Source organism: Schistocerca americana, chromosome 3 (genome assembly GCF_021461395.2).
Source record: "Schistocerca americana isolate TAMUIC-IGC-003095 chromosome 3, iqSchAmer2.1, whole genome shotgun sequence".
NCBI lineage: Eukaryota > Metazoa > Arthropoda > Insecta > Orthoptera > Acrididae > Schistocerca > Schistocerca americana.
Window position 1 is genome coordinate 618,633,357 of NC_060121.1, and position 19,631 is coordinate 618,652,987.

Consider the following 19,631-nt stretch of genomic DNA (forward strand, 5'->3'; position numbering starts at 1 on the left):
GGTCAATTATCCTTCCTCCCATAGTGCCGCACCATACATTAACCCGCCCAGATCGCCGATGTTCCACTTGTCGCAGCCATCGTGAATTTTCCGTTGCCCAATAGTGCATATTATGCCGGTTTACGTTACCGCTGTTGGTGAATGACGCTTCGTCGCTAAATAGAACGCGTGCAAAAAATCTGTCATCGTCCCGTAATTTCTCTTGTGCCCAGTGGCAGAACTGTACACGACATTCAAAGTCGTCACCATGCAATTCCTGGTGCACAGAAATATGGTACGGGTGCAATCGATGTTGATATAGCATTCTCAACACCGACGATTTTGAGATTCCCGATTCTCGCGCAGTTTGTCTTCTGCTGATGTGTGGATTAGCCGCGACAGCAGCTAAAACACCTGCCTGGGCATCATCATTTGTTGCAGGTCGTGGTTGACGTTTCACGTGTGACTCAACACTTCCTGTTTCCTTAAATAACGTAACTATTCGGCGAACGGTCCGGACACTTGGATGATGTCGTCCAGAATAGTGAGAAGCATACATAGCACACGCCCGTTGGGCATTTTGATTACAATAGTCATACATTAACACGATATCGACCTTTTCCGCAATTGGTATACGGTCCATTTTAACACGGGTAATGTATCACGAAGCAAATACCGTCCGCACTGGCGGAATGTTACGTAATACCACGTACTTATACGTTTGTGACTATTACAGCGCCATCCATCACAAAGCGAAAAAAGTTGTCCAACTAAAACATTCATATTTATTTACGTACTACACGAATATGTAAAAAAGATAGAGGTTCCTATTTTAAAAACCGCAGTTGATATCCGTTTGACCCATGGCAGCGCCATCTAGCGGGCCAACCATAGCGCCATCTGGTTTCCCCCCTTCAAGCTAGACGAGTTTCGGTCTTTGTAGTTTTTTCGTTTGATGCTTATTTCGTGAGATATTTGGCCCGGTCACTATCAATGGACCTCCCTGTATATAACAGCCTAACGAATCAACTGGGTTATCGTTAGCTGCATGATTTCTTGCATATGACTTGGGTGGCAAACATTTGTTCCGTCTGGTCAAAGGCAGCACTCCAAATACCTATTCGCTTAAATTTTGATTTAATTGTACGTGTTTCTACAGTTTCAAAATATCAGTCGAAGCAACTGCGCAGTCTGCCTCAGTAGCTGAGTAGTCAACGCGTCTGACTGCAATGCAGAGGCCACGGGTTAAATTCCAGTCAGCCTCGTGAGGCCACTTGAGGAGTCACTCGAATAAAAAGTAGCGGCTCCAAGGATTGGAAAACCGAAAACGGCCGGGAGATCGGTGTGCCGAACGTCTGCCTCTCCTTAACGCATCCGAATAACACTATGTAGATGAGGATGACACGGTGGTCGATCGCATCATGGGGCCCTTTTATTTTATTTGTCTAGGTCAGTGTGGAAATTGTGGAGGGGTGGGAAATGGTCATCTCTACAACTCTGCAGACAACTTAATCTCTCTCTTAAGTTATTCTCAAGATCGCTAAAGCGTCCTCACACGGGACGAGGGCCAACGTTGACGTGGACGCGACATCCAACCACACAAAATAACGTCATTGGCACACAGGACGAGATGGTTAACGTGATTAGATCTCTCAGCGATCTCCAGCAGCAGTTGTCGGCTTTATTTGGCTCGCAAACCACACAGTTTTTTTTTACGAAAATAGACGCGCGTTAAATCCCTACATTAGCTTTACTAGAACTCACACTTCCTCCCTTGTCCATATGCTGTTCACTTTCTTCTGTCTGTTGTTTACCTAAATAAGAACTTCAATATCCCCTAACATGTTGTAAGACAAAAAGAAAAGTCGCACGTCCAGTCAGTAAGAAAATCAGGTTACAGAACTTCACAAATTCGGACAAACTTACTCGTGAGAGACATCAGGTATCAGACATATTATTACGTATTTTTCGTTGAAAAATGTTTCGTTTAATGTACCTCAAATACATGTTACTCTGTGGAAGTAAGTAGCGCAGTAGAGATGCAAGTTTTGCATGTTAACTATATAGCAAAATACTCCCCATAACTTCCCAAAAACTCGTTTCAAAACCTCGGACCAGTTAGAAGACGTGAGGGATGTTATAAATATTTTACTTTCACTATATCATTTTCATGCACAAGTGACAGTGAGCGCACTACATACAATCCATTTTTTCGAGATTGGTGATATAGATCTCATCTCATGCTTAAATAAAAATTCAGTATCATAGGTACCTGTCATACACAGATGTCTACCACCTAGCATGCACTAAATGCACTGTCACAGTGTCTTAGGAAGCTCTATTTTCATTGCAAAGTATTCGAATTTTGTGCATAGCTTATTTAATGTTGAAATATCACAATAACTATGTGCATTAACGAGGTGGTAGACCGTTCATAGAGAAGCTGACGAAGCAGGATAAGAGTTGCGCGTGTATCTAATTTTTTGCCGAATAGTTTGTTTAAAATCGTTTGAGAAATATTACGGAGCAGCCAATGTGTGCATCCATCCACACCAAAATAGGCAGAGAATGTTTTATTCATAACCGATAAAGCTCACAGTTCAACAGGCGATAGCCAACTGAGGCAGCAGCCCCTTCGGAACAGACTTGTGGGCTCACCCAGCACTGAGTGCGAGAATGCGTTTTTGATCGGGACCAAGTTATTTTGCGCAAGCACTATATTTCCGTATTACCTACAACGTAACAACATACCTCCGAGCTCATCTGGCGTCACAGGCTTGCCTGACTGTGAAGAACCACTAAGGGTGTGGCAATCACAGAACAGGTGTCACTAGTGAATGGCATGTGGTCTCCTTAGCAAGCTGCACGGCACTTGTCTAGCATCTTCGATATAAATCGAAGTGTTCCTCTCGCCTTCTCTGCCAACGATTTCATCATGCGAAGCGGCGCACTAGTTTGCACACTAAATTCTCATTCGGGAGGAGTGAGGTTCAAATCCTCGTCTGAAGTCCAATTTAAGTTTTACGCCATTTCTCTAGACCAGTTAAGTCGTACGCAAGTGTGTGTAAATCTTTCAATTGTTCTACTCAACCTCGATATGTTGCACAAAAGACCAAATACTTTATTCTGTTGCGACTGGACTCGAGTGGCCGAGCGGTTCTAGGCGCTACAGTCTGGAACCGCGCGACCGCTCCAGTCGCAGGTTCGAATCCTGCCTCGGGCATGGATGTTTGTGATGTCCTTAGGTTAGTTAGGTTTAAGTAGTTCTAAGTTCTAGGGGACTGATGACCTCAGAAGTTAAGTCCCATAGTACTCAGAGCCAGCCACTAGATTCGACATAGTGTCATCACATGTCAGGCTTTAAAACTCAGAGTGGCAAAAACGACGTGTCCGATATACTAATGTACCTCAAATACATGTCACTCTGTGGAAGTAAGTGATGCTGGTGTACGGCACGACATCATCCAGCACACAACCAGAAATGAGTTGTAGAGTCTGCCAGATGATGACGCTATGTCAAAACTACTCGCATGAGGAGGATTATATTCAACTGCAGCTTGTGGTGGTAAAAAAAAAAAAAAAAAAAGTGTCTCATACAGAAAGCTAGGGTAGTTTTTTTAAATATCGGTTTCCACCCAATCCTTGCCCACTCTGAGCTTGTTTTCTGGCTATAACTCGTCATCGATGCAAGGTTCTGTTTCGGCTGGTGGTACACCATTTTTTTCTGCCTCTGTCTCCCCTCCCCCCAGCCCAATGCTTTTAATGTGCCACACATGCCTAGGGTTTTAATAATAACAACAAAATATTTTAAGATAATAGTCATAAACTGTTTTCATGAACTGTTTGATTACTATGAAATATTTAATACGATATTAATAATTTCCTTATAGTCGGGCTTAGAACATCGCGTCAGCATAATTTCCAAGAGGCTGAAATTCAGAATACCGCATTTCAGAGATATTTGTCCGAAAATTTGAGAAATACAAGTGCTATGCAGTTGATTTAATATTTATAGCAGCAGTAACGCCCCCGCCCCCATCCGCCTCCCAGTCTGACGATTTCATAATTTACACCAAGTGTGCAGTCATATTACCAGTATTTCAATTAGTACTGCCCTTATGAACACAGGTTTGCGGATCGTGATTACAGGAACCTGTAAGAGCAGGACTCGATGTTTCCTTCAGTCGTTTCCACCCACATTCACAACCTGTTCTTTTTTTCTCCTTAATCCCTCTCTGTCTATCTTGCATTACTCAATGTCGTGCGGATACCGCCTCCGCCTACGGACTCACGAACCGCGTCTAATTTTTGTTGGGAGAAGGTACGGTCAGTCTGTTTTTTCCTGGCTGCAATGTTTACTGCATGCGGTCAGGCTACAAGCCCATACAAGTATGATAACATTCACGCCAGTAACCGAAAAGTATTCTAAACACAGCTTTTAATTTCTAGAATTCCTTGCCATTTTCGAAGCGCCTTATTCTCCGAAAGTTAGTTGAGAAATTTAGAAATTGATTTGTGTCGATGGAACTTCATTCCTTCTTCCTCGCTTCTGTTTACACGGCTTCCTTCCGGTTCACTGACTACGCTAATGATGGCAGAAGATGTTCTTGCGATTTCGAAACAATAACAACGGAAGCAACATTACAGAGCACTTAGTTATTTTTGAAATAACCATGATAAGAGGATATTGAAAATTTATTTATTTATCGTGTCAAGTGTGTGTGTGTGTGTGTGTGTGTGTGTGTGTGTGTGTTGACATAATTTTACACAAAAGAAGACCAAAAATTGGACACTTTAAGTGCATTAGGTTTAGCTCTCGTAAGGTCTTGCATGGTGAAGGTGGCTGGTAATGCGAAATACTGAAGGAAATGGCTGTTGGTCTGCTCAACGCCACACTGGCGAAGAACTGAGTCCACAGAGAAACCCCGAGTCCGCAGATTGGTCTTGTATCTCGTTGTGTTTGATCGTAATCTATTGAGAGACCTCCATATTGACCACTTCTCCGAATGTCCAGGGGGACATCCATTGGCGCCATCCATTCTCCAAAATACCGACATTTCTCCCGCCATCAAGAGATCCTTGCTGTATGTGGATTCTCGATGAGAGCCTCGGTAGTTGTCAAGAAGCTTTTTCTTGATTTCAGCCTAGGATGTGCGGGCTGACGACCATGTAGTGGACGGGCTTCCTTCGTTGTGGCCTTACTTTTCTCATATCTCGCAGTTACCTCACGTCTGATTTCACGAGGAGCTATGCCAGCGAGGCAGTGCAGTTTTTCCACAGGAGTAGATCTTAAGCAAACCCCTGATAATCTGCCAAGACTCGTTTAGAGCCACATCTACGTTCCTGGCATGACTGGACTTGTACCATACCGAACATGCATATTCAGCAGTGGAATAACATAGAGCAAGCGAGCTTGAGCGCACAGTGCATGGATATTCTGCAAGTATAGATACTACTAATATTCCTCGCCAAATAGATTTTACGAACCTTTGAAACAGACGGTAAAGTTTTCCTCACAAGGGACGTGTTTCTCATCGCGAAGCACGCCAAGTTTCCATCATAGTTGGAAAATGCTCCCATTGGAAACTCCCGATCGCAACCACTTCAGATTTAGTGGTAAGATGACACAGTGGATAGCCCATCAAAAACTGAACGCAGATCAAGCATGAAAACAGGAAAAAAGTATACTGCACTGTGAAAAAAGAAGCAAAATAGAAAGTAAACGGTCAAAGCTCAACATGTATCACATCCAGAGAATTAGAAGAGCCCCAGCATCGTTACTGTGTGTTGATGGTCTTGGACTGCCAAGCAGACGATTCGTGTTCAAGTCTTCCTCGTGCCACTTTTTTTTCTCCGCAAAATTACGAACTGTCAGTCCCACCATTGACGTGTCTGTTCCCAGTATTCAATTTGTGTCTACGGCATGGTGTAATATCCCTTCGCATCAGCGAGATGTGGGGAAGGAACCTATAATGAAAGTTGATTTCGCGCAACTACCCTATTAGCAGCCGAGAGGAAGTGGCTGTCCAATGGGAACCGCAAACTTTTGATGACAAGGCAACAAGTCAGCCGAATCCTCCACCGAAAAACACGTCATCGTGACAGTATGTGTGTCGTATGATAGGAATCTCTTATCGACGCAACTACCTTGTGCGGCTGGTGAATGAGTGAGATACGCCTACTTGCCCGATTTAGGTGTTCCTATGAACGTGAAAGTGATAACTCCCAAATAAATGAAGAAATTGTAATAGTTTGTCACGATCAGCTGTAACAAATGAACGCGTTGACAATCACACAGTTTTCCTTGTGCTCTGTCAAAACGTATGCTTTCAATGTTTTTGAAGTTTTGATTCTCAAATTTCTTTGTTGTAACATAGTTCACATTTATTTATTTATTTATTTATTTTTTCATTTCTGTGAGAGGTCTATGCGACATCTCGGCTGCTCTAACAATTCATCACATTTACTTGCGACGGTAACGACTCATATTCTGCAATCAATGTGTAGTATGACAATTTCCAAGACTACAGAAAGAGAACAAACATGTTAATGATCGGACAGACAGTTGATTTCGTGAAAAAAAGGTGCATAAAGCAGGGTTGAACATGGATCTCCCGCATTGTGGTCCAACACCGTGAACAATTTTTTTTTAAATCTCGTTTTGTTCTATACTGTTCGTTGAATTTGTTCGGCGGACGTCCGATGACATCAGTTCAGAGGGTAGCTAAACCCTCTGACCGAACACGCTGAGCTACCGGGCCGGCAACCACTCAGCCATGACCTCAGTGCTGTTGCATGTCGCTCGATGTTGTACATCTTGAACTTGAACCGTTCATTGTGTCTGTTTTGCTTTGTTTTCGCGATTCAGTACACCTTCTTCCTATTTCCGCGTTTGACCTGTGTTCGGTTTTTGAGGGGCTATCTACTGGGCCAACTTACCACTAAATCTGAAGGGGTTGCGATCGGGAGTTTCACTTGTCAGAAAAGAGCTAGTACGTCACATGGAACGTGCTACTCACAGTAATTCGCGGCAGCAGCGCTGTCACCGGCACTTCTCTGCCTTATCTCGCGCTCAAATCCCACTGTATGTTTACGAAACTGTGCATGCGTAAAACTGCTACGTTAGCTCTATCAAAACCCACACTTCCTCCTTTGTCAATGTGCTAGCCATTTTGTTTTATCTGCAGAATGCATAAGAAACATCAATTTACACGAACTAGGTACGACGAAAAAACATAAGTTCCACGTCGAATCGGTAAAGCTTTTAGAACTTCCATTACTAACATTGCGATACAAAGTGACAGTAGTCTTCTACAAAAGATTTAAAAAAAAAAAAAACAGTCCGTCATTCTTACTTTTAGTACAATCCTAAGAGCAGTCTTGTTAGAGCATAGCATCTATTTAGTAGCAGAATTTTTAGAACCTATTAAAATTGAAGAGACTTGAAACAAGAAAGCGTAAAATCTGTTTCTGCTACTAGTGCGAGTTATCTCACAGATAAAGTAAAAACGAAACAAAAAAAAAATCACTTACTGCAGTATCGCTGTTATATGTTCTGTACGTCTTGCAAGAGTAAAAAAGTGTTTGTGTTTGTGTGTGTGTGTGTGTGTGTGTGTGTGTGTGAAAAATATAGCAGACAGAGTTAGTAAGTGTACACGTCCATATCCAATATTTACTCGCATAAATGACTAATGTATTCCATAATCTCGACAGATTTTTGGATGAATAAAGAAATAAATACTGAACTGCGAGATAAATCAGGCAGCGGAATGTATAAAAATCATTTAATTCATTGCTCCATGTTGCATGACACATTCAGAAAATCGAACAAATTCACACCTTAATGGAGGGCTTTCTTACATGTACGTAACTTAATAAGGAAGTCCCACAATCATCTAGGCCAATATTAAAATTACTGCAATAACCATGTCACCAACCAGCGACTTTTCCGACAAAAGATGCCTTTGCACGCTACTCTATAGTCATCAGACGTCAGTATGAGTCTATGTCTTTGACCTTACACAGTCCTCAACGCTTTAACCATCAGTATGTCATCAACTGACATTTAATGATAACAAAAACGATGCATTCTTCTTAAATATACAATATGCCAGTGTCTTAAAAAAAAGAAAAAAGAAACGACGCGTTCTTGTTAAATCTTGCCTTCAAACGGCATACTTCCATGGGAGGCAAGTTATAATACGAAACCCACGAAATGCGAAAAGCGTTTAATGTCATGTTATTATAGGAAATCGTACCAAAAATTACGCCTTCTTGAGAGGTGTTCAACGTATCAGTGGTTTAAACAGCATGCATCCATACCACTTAAGTTATAACGCCGGTAAGTTATAATACCAGCAAATACGGACTTGATTTACAAATGACACTATCAAACATGGTGTCTCCTAAGTTCACTGTCCGGCTGGCCCCGGCGGAGGTTCGAGTCCTCCATCGGGCATGGGTGTGTGTGTTTGTCCTTAGGATAATTTAGGTTAAGTAGTGTGAAAGCTTAGGGGCTGATGACCTTAGCAGTTAAGTCCCATCAGATTTCACACACATTTGAACACATCCTAAGTTCTGCTTGTGACGTAGCAATCGAACCCACATCTCTATGGCCAATTTACTCTGTACAAAAAAAATCTGACTCGTCTTATTCTGCAGTTCACCCTGAGCAGAGCGGCGCAACGTGAAATTCCACGTCGTGACGTTACAAAACTCGACCAACCTCACGTCCACTTTCGGTTTCACGTGCCGTGCAGGAACGGCTTAAAGCTTACCTCTCTACCTCCTTGTCACGACCTCCGAAGGCGATGACAGTCCTGATGGAGCCGAGGACTTCTTCGGCAATGGCGCCCGCCTTGCCGTACTCCTGCATCTCCTTCCTGGCGATGCGCGCCGAGATGAAGGCGACAACGCCGATGGCGATGGTGCCGGCGGGCAGCGAGATGAGGCAGATGAGCGCCAGCTCCCAGCCGCGGAACAGCGCCAGCCCCACGTTCCCCAGGAAGGACACCACCATCTGCACGAACATCGGTACCTTCTCCCCCACGCCGTCCTCCATCTTCTGCATATCCCTGACACACGGATAACAATGCTTGCACACTTTCTGCATTAGCTTAGGTTCATTCCTCAAAAGACTGCAACTTGTTTATACTACACTGTACCTTCACCCGCAAATATCCATCTTCCTGTCGCAATTCTCGCGTAATTAAGTGCGGAGTACCCTGTGAGTCATGTTTGGATAGCTCAGTTGGGAAGAGCATTGCTCGCGAAAGACAAAGTTCCGGGTTTAACACTCCGCCAGCAAGTTTGAAAATATCGCACATTCCTCTATAGACTAAATTATCATTCTAGAAACCATACCCTAGGCTGGAGCTAAGCCGTTTCTACGTAATATTCTGTCTTCTAAGGATATGCAGGGGAGCTGTGATGTTTGGAAGGTAGGAGATGAGGTACTGGCGGATGTAAACCGTGAGGTTGGATCGTGAGTCGTGATTGGGTCTTAGTCGATAAGAACAATGCCCATGAAAGCCAAGGTTCTGGGTTCGTGTTAAGGTGCGGCATTTATTAAATCTGTCAGTGAGTTTCTAAACAGCCCACACTCCGCTGCAAAGGCGAAAGATACATCTCCACTGTAGTATCGACTAATATCTGACATATATGCAGCTGTGGTCTTCGTGCAGCGATTTTGTTTAATAACCCAAAACGTCTTGGGTTCCGGGTTCTAACCCAGTTACTGCTTAAAATTTGAATGAAAAATCATCAGCAATAGCGGCCGAAGACTCCCGTATGTCTCCTTCGTTCTGCTAACGGCCTTGTCAAAGAGCACTTTTGCAGCGGCCATTCAGGAACATTCAGCAATGTTCAACAGCATGATGCAAATGGCAATACGAGCAGCCGAATTAAAGATATACGAAGTGCATCCACAGGATATGTTGCTGAAAAATAAGAATTTGATAATTATCTCCCTGTTGGCAAATGATTCCAGATTAACCCCCCATTCGGATCTATGGGAGAGACTTGGAAAGGGGGTGGTAACAATGAGAAAAAAAAATTGAATAAACAACGAAAGAGTAACATTCTACGAACAGGAGAGTAAAATGTCAGAAGTTTGGACATGGTAAATAATGTAGAAAATCTAAAAAGAGACATGCAAAGGCTCAGTCATGATATAGTGTGGGTCATTGAACTGAAATGGAAAAAAGATCATTCCTGTCAGACGAATATCGGGTAATAACAACAACAGCGAAGAGTACAACGAAGTTAGGACAAAATTGAACAGTTCTGAGATACTGTTTTTCCCTTCAGAATGGACAGGAAACTAACGCTAACAACTGTTGAAGTACACTTGCCGACTCTGCGAGCAGATGAAAGCGCACAGAAAGGGTACTGAACGCAAAATTCGGTGCATAAAGGGAGATGATTATGTAATAGTAATGAGCGATTGCAATGTGGTGGCAGGGAAAGGAACAGAAGAAAGACTTACGTCACCCTTTCGCATTACAGATCACTTCGCGGTGTTGATGTTGAATAGGCACACAAACTGAGAATAGGAACTTATATCCGGAAATGGCATCCGATGACGCAAAAGATAGTCGAAGTTACAGGGTCAACTTCTGGATCTAGGTCATCATTTTGGCAGCAAACGTGACAGAGGTTTTCTTACAATGGCTGTAACAGCATTCAGAACATTATGAGTGTCGAACAGATTCACGTCTGTCACAACAACACTCTTGAGACAGCTCATGCACTGGCGTCAACCTACCGTTGAACCCTACAGGTAGGACGGTCTGTATCGTCTCTGGATGACGTTTCCGAATATGGGGTCCTGTTCTCAGGTTATTCCTCAGGAGACCCTCTAGGGCCCGTCGAAGTTGGTCCCTCTCAAATATTATGGGCTAAGTTTGCTGTATATGATAATGAGGAATGTACTAATTCAAAATTTAAATAATCAGTTGCAAATAATGTCTCGGTCTACGTTCGCTATTGAAAGATAACTGCTGTCCGTGCTGGTGGCAGTGGAAGTTGGAAGTCGTGTACACGTGTTTCTGCACCGGGTGATCTAACTATGTCACGTGGGGAATTGTGGACATTAAAAATCACGTGTGACTGTGATACTCACTCTGACAGGCGACTGGCAAACTCTCCGGACTGGTGGACATCGTACCAACTGATGTCCTGTCGCAGTGCGGACTCCATGAAGCGCCCTCGGATGCGATGGATCTGTTGACAGTAGTAAGAGGATTACAGTGTCAGCGATCTAGTCATCAGGCGTCTCGAAAAAAACACTCGGTTGAACGGTAAGCGGTGCTTCCAGGAACTGCAACATACAGTAATCTCTAGAAGTACGTGATATACAGGGTGATTCAAAAGCCACGTTCCATGGGAGAAGGTCTATATCTTTGCCCATATGACAAAGTCGTATTCAGATATATGAGAGGAAAGATCATTCGAAGCAAAAATGAGTCTAGTCTCTGAAACAAATAATAACACATAATTGTTTCTTGTTTTGGTCCATACTACTTCCTTCCAAAATATGAGTAGCAAAGAGCATGCAGTAGAAGAGATTCGTTTGTCAGTATCGAAGTTAAATAAGTGCTCATAGCTCTTAAGGTATGAGGTTTAGAGACCATGTTTACTTGACTTTCTTGCTTCGATGATCGTTCTTGTCATATGCTTGTATACGACTTCGTCCTATGAGCCAAGGTTATTGAATCACCTCTGCAGACTTTGTCTTGTGGGACGTAACTTTTGGATCACCTCGTATAGTAATCACCTAAACCATATTATTACTCCATTTAGTTCAGTACATACCATTCACAGTGCATCTATCGTAAGCAGAATTGTTATTTTCTCATTTCAGTTGGTGCAATCTTCCACTGACCTTGTTTCTGCTGTATTATTTATTAGCTGAAAATTATTAGAGCATTTGGCTTGATATTTCCGAGTAACAGGTATTAATGGTTTTTCTCCACGCACTGTCATTAGACGCGCTCAGTGAAAATTAATTGATCCCGCATGAGCCTACACTACAACCCTGCAAATCAGTTTGTAGATGACAGCCAGTCATTTAAGAGCATAAATTTAGCTGTGTTGGTGAACAAGCAAATTGATAAGAGATATGTTAATCGAGACTGTCTCGAGACAGTCATAATACCGTACATCATAACTGTTACCTACGCTATCTGGTCAAAAGTAACCGAACACCGCTATGAAATGCGAAACTGATCAGTAGATAGCAAGAGAGGTGAACCCGCCCGTATAAAAGCAAGCAGTAAGCGGAGAAGCAGTAACAGCAAAATGGCTCGGTCAGGAGAGTTCAGTGACTTTTAACGTGGACCAGTCACTGGATGTCACAGTTAGAGACATTCCAACCCTCTTAAAGCGGCCCAAACCGACTGTTAGTGATGTAACTGAGAAGCGGGAAAGCGAAGGAACAATCGCAGCCAAGCCAAACCAGGCAGGCACGTACTGACGGGGAAGGGTCATCGAGCGTTGCAGAGGGTGGTTGTAACAGCTTGCATAAAATAGGCAGAAGGGGTCGTTCGTGAGATCCAAACTGCTACAAGCAGTCGAGGTACCCTAACGACTGTGCTTAGAGATTTGAAAAGAATGGGCTGTAATGGTAGAGCAGCTCCTCATAAAACACACATTTTTGTAGCCATTGTTAAGTGACGCTTGAGGAGGTGTAAAGAGCGACGGCACTGGATAGTGGGTGATTGGAAACGAATGATTTGGAGTGACGAATGTCCATGGAACCGTCTGGGTGTAGCGAAAGCATGGCGAATGTTACCTGCCATCATATGTAGTGACAACAGTGAAGAACCGAGGAGATTGTGGTACGATATGTGGATGTTTTTGTTGTCAGGGTGTTGTCTCCTTAGAGCGCTTAAGAAAACGTTGAATGTGAAATGGTATAAACACATTTTACAGCAGTGTGTACCTTGTACCGTAGAGGAACAGTTTGGAGACAATGATTGTATCAGTATGACAATGGAACCTCCTGTAAAGCAGCAAATGTGCAGCAATAATTATTTGTGGACAGTGTCACTCCTGAAATGGAGTAGCGTGCCTTGAGTCCCGACCTGAAACCAATGAAACACCTTTGGGGTTAGTTAAAACGTCGACTTCGTCCCAAAGACCAGCGATTAAAATTACTACCTTCTATGGTTTCGGCTCGTGAGGAAGAATAGGCTGCCATTTCTCGACAGACATTCAGACTTCTATTTGAAAGTGTCCCACCAGAGATCAAAGCGAAGGCGGACATACCCAGTATTAATATCGAATAACACGTGTGCGTATACTTTTGATCAGATGATATAGTTATTTTTCTTTCCTTGGTCCTCAGCATGTATATGCTAGGAGAAATGGATGATTCTACCAGTAGAGAGAGTAGCTTTCATTTCGGGCTGCAAGTCCTAACTGCCGACCGAGCTAAGAACGTCCTACAAACGTTTCTGAAAAAGGTCTTATTCAAAACCGCCAAGAACTGTCCTGCATTCACTACCGGCTTCGAGCTTCTGATCATGTTCAGGTGTCAGCCTTTATGCATGAAGATCATCAGAAGATCGAAAATGATGGTAAATGCAGAATTATTTGATGAGATTTAGGTATTGCAGGCGGATGACGTCGACATCTTGCCACAGTATTTTGCCTGACAATCAAGAAATATCTGAAGTAATTACTATTAAAAACAGTCTTGATCACGATTTATTTAGCAAGGTGACCAGTTTCGACCACTACTGTGGTCATCTTCAGACCATTGAGTAGGAACCTCTTTCTGTTGGAGAATCACTACTGATTCTCCAACAGAAAGAGGTTCCTACTCAATGGTCTGAAGATGACCACAGTAGTGGTCGAAACCGGTCACCTTGTTAAATAAATCGTGATCAAGACTGTTTTTAATAGTAATTATTTATAAGACATTGATCACTGCTGTTCCCGTAATGCATTCAAAAATATCTGAAGCGTGTCGCTAAGTTTACAGAAATAATTGGCACGGTGGAGCATCCACAAAGACTGTTCTAATGACCGCCCTCTATCGAGTTCAGCGCTCTCTGTGAAATGTTGCTCCTTCTGAGGGTCGCAAGCGCATGAGTACCAGTAATATTGCATGCACGACGTACGTGGAAATGCCGGCACGCAGAGTTAAAAGATAGAGGGCAGGACGACAAAATTAACTCTCTCCAGACGTGGTATTAGTTTTTTCTTTGCGGGAATATTTAGGAAATCACTGGAACCACGACTTCGTCAAGTTGAAAGCCGGAGGCACCAAGACGATTAATAAGACCTTTCGCCGAGCGCATTCCCACAAATTCCAAAATAAATGAACCCCAGACAGGTATAGCGCTGTCAAAATTTTCCTGCAAGAGTAATTCTTGGAGATACGTGGTTCAGAGATGGCTGAGTTCTCCCATGAATTGTGCGTGCTGTGTAACCAACGAAGGCTTTGCCACACTGACGTGGTATTCTGCAGACTCTATCCTGGCGGAGGGGCAGATGTTGACGTTTTCGGCCGCAATTCCGAAATTTTTCGTCAGACTTCTAGAGTCAAATGCACGGTTCAATGACATTAATGTGACCACCGCCTATGTTCGACGTCAATCTGAAATAAATAGAGACGGCATGTGGCATGTGGTAGCAGGATATATAAAGCGTATCGGGGGACGCGGGAAACGGTGTAGTCGCTGCCTCAATGCGGAAACGGAACAATTTATCTGGCTTTCAAAGGGGCATGATCATCGGCTTTCGGGACAAGGATGAAAGCATTTCCGAAGCGGCTACATTTATAAACTGTTCCTTTGCCACCGTGGTTAAAGTATACCGTCCATGGCAAAATGGCACTGTCCAAAATCCGCCCCAAGGCAACTGTGGTGCACCACGAGTCGTAGATGACAGACGTGAATGACGGCTGCAGAGATTTCCACGAGTGAATAGACGTGCAACTGTTGAGCAGCTCATGGCACAGATGAACCAAGGGCTATCGACAGTGCGTCCTCAGCGACCGTTCAGCGAACTTTGCTGCATATGAGCCTCCGCAGTAGGCGCCTGGTTCAGGCAACCATGTTGGATGTCATTCATGGCCAACGGCGGCTCGAATTTTCGCGCCATTGCCGCAACTGGACGTCCACTGAGTGGCAACAGATGGTCTCTTCAGATGAATCACGTTTTGAGCGCCATCGGACAGATGGCCGTTGGCGTGTACGGCGTGAAACGTCTGAAAACAAACACGCTGCAACCAAGAGGGAGTGCTGTGGTGTGAGGAGTGTTTTCGTGTCATTCCTGGGCGAGTAACATTCTACGAATAGGAGAGTAAAATCTCAGAAGTTTGGACGTGGTAAGTAATCTAGAAAATCTAAAAAGAGACAAGCAAAGGCTCAGTCACGTTGCAGTGTGGGTCATTGAACTGAAATGGAAAGAAGATAATTCCTGTCAGATGAATATGGGGTAATAACAACAACAGCGAAGAGTACAACGAAGTAGGAATCGTTATGAATAGGAAGTTAGGACAAAGATTGATCAATTCAGGGATACTGTTGTTCCCATCAGAATGGACAGGAAACTAACGCTAACAAATGTTGAAGTACACATCCCGACTCTGCAAGCAGAAGATGAAGACGCACAGAAAGGATAACAGGGTACTGAACGCAAAATTCAGTACATAAACGGAGATGATTATCTAATGGCAATGAGCGATTCGAATGCGGTGGCAGGGAAAGGAACAGAAGAAAGAGTTACATCACCCCTTCGCATTACAGATCACGTCGCGGTGTTGTTGATGTTGGACAGGCACACAAACTGAGAATAGGAACTTATATCCGGAAGTGGCATCCGATGGCGCAAAAGATAGTCGAAGTTACAGGAGCCGGCCGGGTGGCCGAGCGGTTCTAGGCGCTACAGTCTGGAACCGAGCGACCGCTACGGTCGCAGGTTCGAATCCTGCCTCGGGCATGGGTGTGTGTGATGTCCTTAGGTTAGCTAGGTTTAAGTAGTTCTAAGTTCTAGGGGACTGATGACCTCAGAAGTTAAGTCCCATAGTGCTCAGAGCCATTTGAACCATTTTTGAGGTTACAGGGGTCAACTCTTGGATCTAGGTCATCATTTTGGCAGCAAACGTGACAGTGATTTTCTTACAATGGCTGTGACAGCATTCAGAGCATTATGCAGTGTCGAACAGATTCACGTCTGTCACTACAGTGCAAATAACTATTTCTCAGCAAGTCTTGACCGTTTTCAAGAACGAATTTATTCAAACCTTTGCGACCTCGTCACTCTGGAAGCCACAATAGATCAACACAAGTATACATCTATCCCTGGGGGCCATGTCCACCCCTACATGCAGTTCGTTTTTCCTCGGCACGATGACATCTACCAGCAGGACAATGCAACGTGTTACGCAGTTCGCAGTGTGTGTTCGTGGGTCAAAGAGCACCAGAATGAGTTTATTGTACTGCTCTGACCACCAAACACTCCCGATTAAACCCAGACGAGAATCTGTGGGCCACCTCGATCTAGCTGCTAGAACCACTGATCCTCAACCGAGAAAACTAACGCAGCTGGCCACGGCAATGGAGTCGGCATGGCTCCACATTCCTGTCGGCACCTTCCAGAACTACATTGACTCTTCTAGCACGTATCGCGCTGCAAAAGGTAGTTATTCAGGCTTTTGATAGGTGGCCACATTAGGTTACTGAACAGTGTAAATAATTATTCCTCAGCAAGTCTTGGCCGTTTTCAAGAACGAATTTTTTCAAACTTTGCGAGCTGTGGGGCAGCACCAGTACAAAATGTTTCCAAATTTGAGAAAATTAAAAGCAAACACGGAGACAAAAGAAGGAAAAATACTGGGAAAGATAGGTAGACAGTAGAGAAAAAAAAAGAGAGAGAAGCTATATTGTGACAGTACCAGAGTGAAACCGACGTGGTTGAAGCTGGCGATGGCGATGTGGCTGGAGACTAACATGAGGACGCCAATGAAGGAGTTGTGGATGGCGAACGTCTGTATGCCTTGGAGAAAGGTGTCCGTGGCTTCGGCGGCCGTGACGTTTCCGGCAGCTGGGACGGGCTCCGTGGAGTACATGACGCGCAGCACGGCGTCTGTGAGCGTGTCGTTAGGCAGTTGTCGGTAGCCTGACATGTAGGACACCGCCGCCGCTGAGATGGCTTCCCCCATCTGCGTGCCGTAGTCCACCATGACGCCGATCAGCGTGCCGAAGAAGAGCACGTTCAGCGGGCCGGTCACGCCGCTGCACAGCGACATCAGCAGTCCTACCGCCAGCAGCAGCCGCTCGCAGCCCGTCGTGTAGCGGTACTGCCAACAAAACCACATGTCTAGCCATGACGGTGAAAGTTACTAACGATTAACCCGGGGCAAAGTGCAACGACGCAGATGCAGGTTGCCTATCTAACGACTTCCAGTGGCAACAAAAATTTTATTTCCAGTGTCTGTATAAATAAAAATGTAAATGTTCGTTTGTACAAAATTGTAAATGTACGAAAGTTCTTCTCCCATTCCTTTGAAGTTGTGACACAAAGTTCCATTCGAATAAGACCGTGATTTTATATACCTTCTGGAGGTACCCTAAGCAAAGAAGGGAAAGCAGAAAGGTGAAAGGAGTATATAGAGGGTCTATACAAGGGCGATGTACTTGAGGACAATATTATGGAAATGGAAGAGGATGTAGATGAAGATGAAATGGGAGATATGATACTGCGTGAAGAATTTGACAGAGCACTGAAAGACCTGAGTCGAAACAAGGCCCCGGGAGTGGACAACATTCCATTAGAACTACTGACGGCCTTGGGAGAGCCAGTCCTGACAAAATTCTACCATCTGGTGAGCAAGATGTATGAGACAGGCGAAATACCCTCAGACGCAAGAAGAATATAATAATTCCAATCCCAAAGAAAGCAGGTGTTGACAGATGTGAAAATTACCGAACTATCAGTTTAATAAGTCACGGCTGCAAAATACTAACGCGAATTCTTTACAGACGAATGGAAAAACTAGTAGAAGCCAACCTTGGGGAAGATCAGTTTGGATTCCGTAGAAATATTGGAACACGTGAGGCAATACTGACCCTACGGCTTATCTTAGAAGCTAGATTAAGGAAAGGCAAACCTACGTTTCTAGCATGTGTAGACTTGGAGAAAGCTTTTGACAATGTTGACTGGAATACTCTCTTTCAAATTCTGAAGGTGGCAGGAGTAAAATACAGAGAGCGAAAGGCTATTTACAATTTGTACAGAAAGCAGATGGCAGTAATAAGAGTTGAGGGGTATGAAAGGGAAGCAGTGGTTGGGAAGGGAGTGAGACAGGGTTGTAGCCTATCCTCGATGCTATTCAATGTGTATATTGAGCAAGCAATAAAAGAAACAAAAGAAAAGTTCGTAGGTATTAAAATCCATGGAGAAGAAATAAAAACTTTGAGGTTCGCTGATGACATTGTAATTCTGTCAGAGACAGCAAAGGACTTGGAAGAGTAGTTGAACGGAATGGATAGTGCCTTGAAGGCAGGATATAAGATTAACATCAACAAAAGCAAAACGAGGATAATGGAATGTAGTCGAATTAAGTCGGGTGATGTTGAGGGTATTAGATTAGGAAATGAGACACTTAAAGTAGTAAAAGAGTTTTGCTATTTGGGGAGCAAAATAACTGATGATGATCGAAGTAGAGAGGATATAAAATGTAGACTGGCAATGGCAAGCAAAGCGTTTCTGAAGAAGATAAATTTGTTAACATCGAATATAGATTTAAGTGTCATGAAGTCGTTTCTGAAAGTATTTGTATGGAGTGTAGCCATGTATGGAAGTGAAACATGGACGATAAATAGTTTACACAAGAAGAGAATAGAAGCTTTCGAAACGTGGTGCTACAAAAGAATGGTGAAGATTGGATGGGTAGATCACATAACTAATGAGGAGTTGTTGAATAGAATTGGGGAGAAGAGGAGCTTGTGGCACAACTTGACTAGAAGAAGGGATCGGTTGGTAGGACATGTTCTGAGGCATCAAGGGATCACCAATTTAGTATTGGAGGGCAGCGTGGAGGGTAAAAATCGTAGAGGGAGACCAAGAGATGAATACACCAAGCAGATTCAGAAGGATGTAGGTTGCAGTAGGTACTGGGAGATGATGAAGCTTGCACAGGATAGAGTAGCATGGAGAGCTGCATCAAACCAGTCTCAGGACTGAAGACCACAACAACTGGAGGTCCCTGATTGACTGCAAAAAATCCCAACACCAAGAAGGACTTGTGCGAAATAAACGAAAGTTGGAAGTCGTGTTTCTAGATCTGACAGATGATGTCTATCCAAATCTCGCGTCAGTCGCATAGGAGTGGCTTTAGTAGCGCCACTATGAGGATGCAAATTAGATTTGCTTTAAATGCACGCTAGACGTGGTGAATGATTTTAGTCAAGAATACCTTTAGAGCGATACGGACGCCGTTGTCAACACCTCACTGTGTTTGAACGAAGTCGCGTAATAAGGCTACAAGAAGCTGGATGTTACTTCTGCGATACTGCAGAAACACTAGCCTGGAGTGTAGCCACTGTATTTGATTGCTGACAGCGGTGGTCACGAGGGTGTACGGTCGCAAGAAGACCGGGCTCTGGATGGCCATTAGGGAAATGTCCGGACTATGGCTC

The 19,631-nt window shown here is 43.8% G+C and overlaps 1 protein-coding gene across 1 annotated transcript in view; it reads right to left on the minus strand.

The window, feature by feature from the left end:
- The window catches only part of LOC124606258 (ATP-dependent translocase ABCB1-like), an 86,290-nt gene extending 68,982 nt beyond the window's left edge, over positions 1-17,308 (minus strand). The window contains exons 1-3 of the mRNA XM_047138235.1: positions 16,886-17,308; positions 11,102-11,202; positions 8,757-9,053 (exon numbers count right to left, since the gene is read on the minus strand). Of these exons, the coding sequence (XP_046994191.1) occupies positions 8,757-9,053; positions 11,102-11,202; positions 16,886-17,308 (821 nt within the window). The remainder of the gene's footprint in view (positions 1-8,756; positions 9,054-11,101; positions 11,203-16,885) is intronic.
- Positions 17,309-19,631: the final 2,323 nt, after the last annotated feature.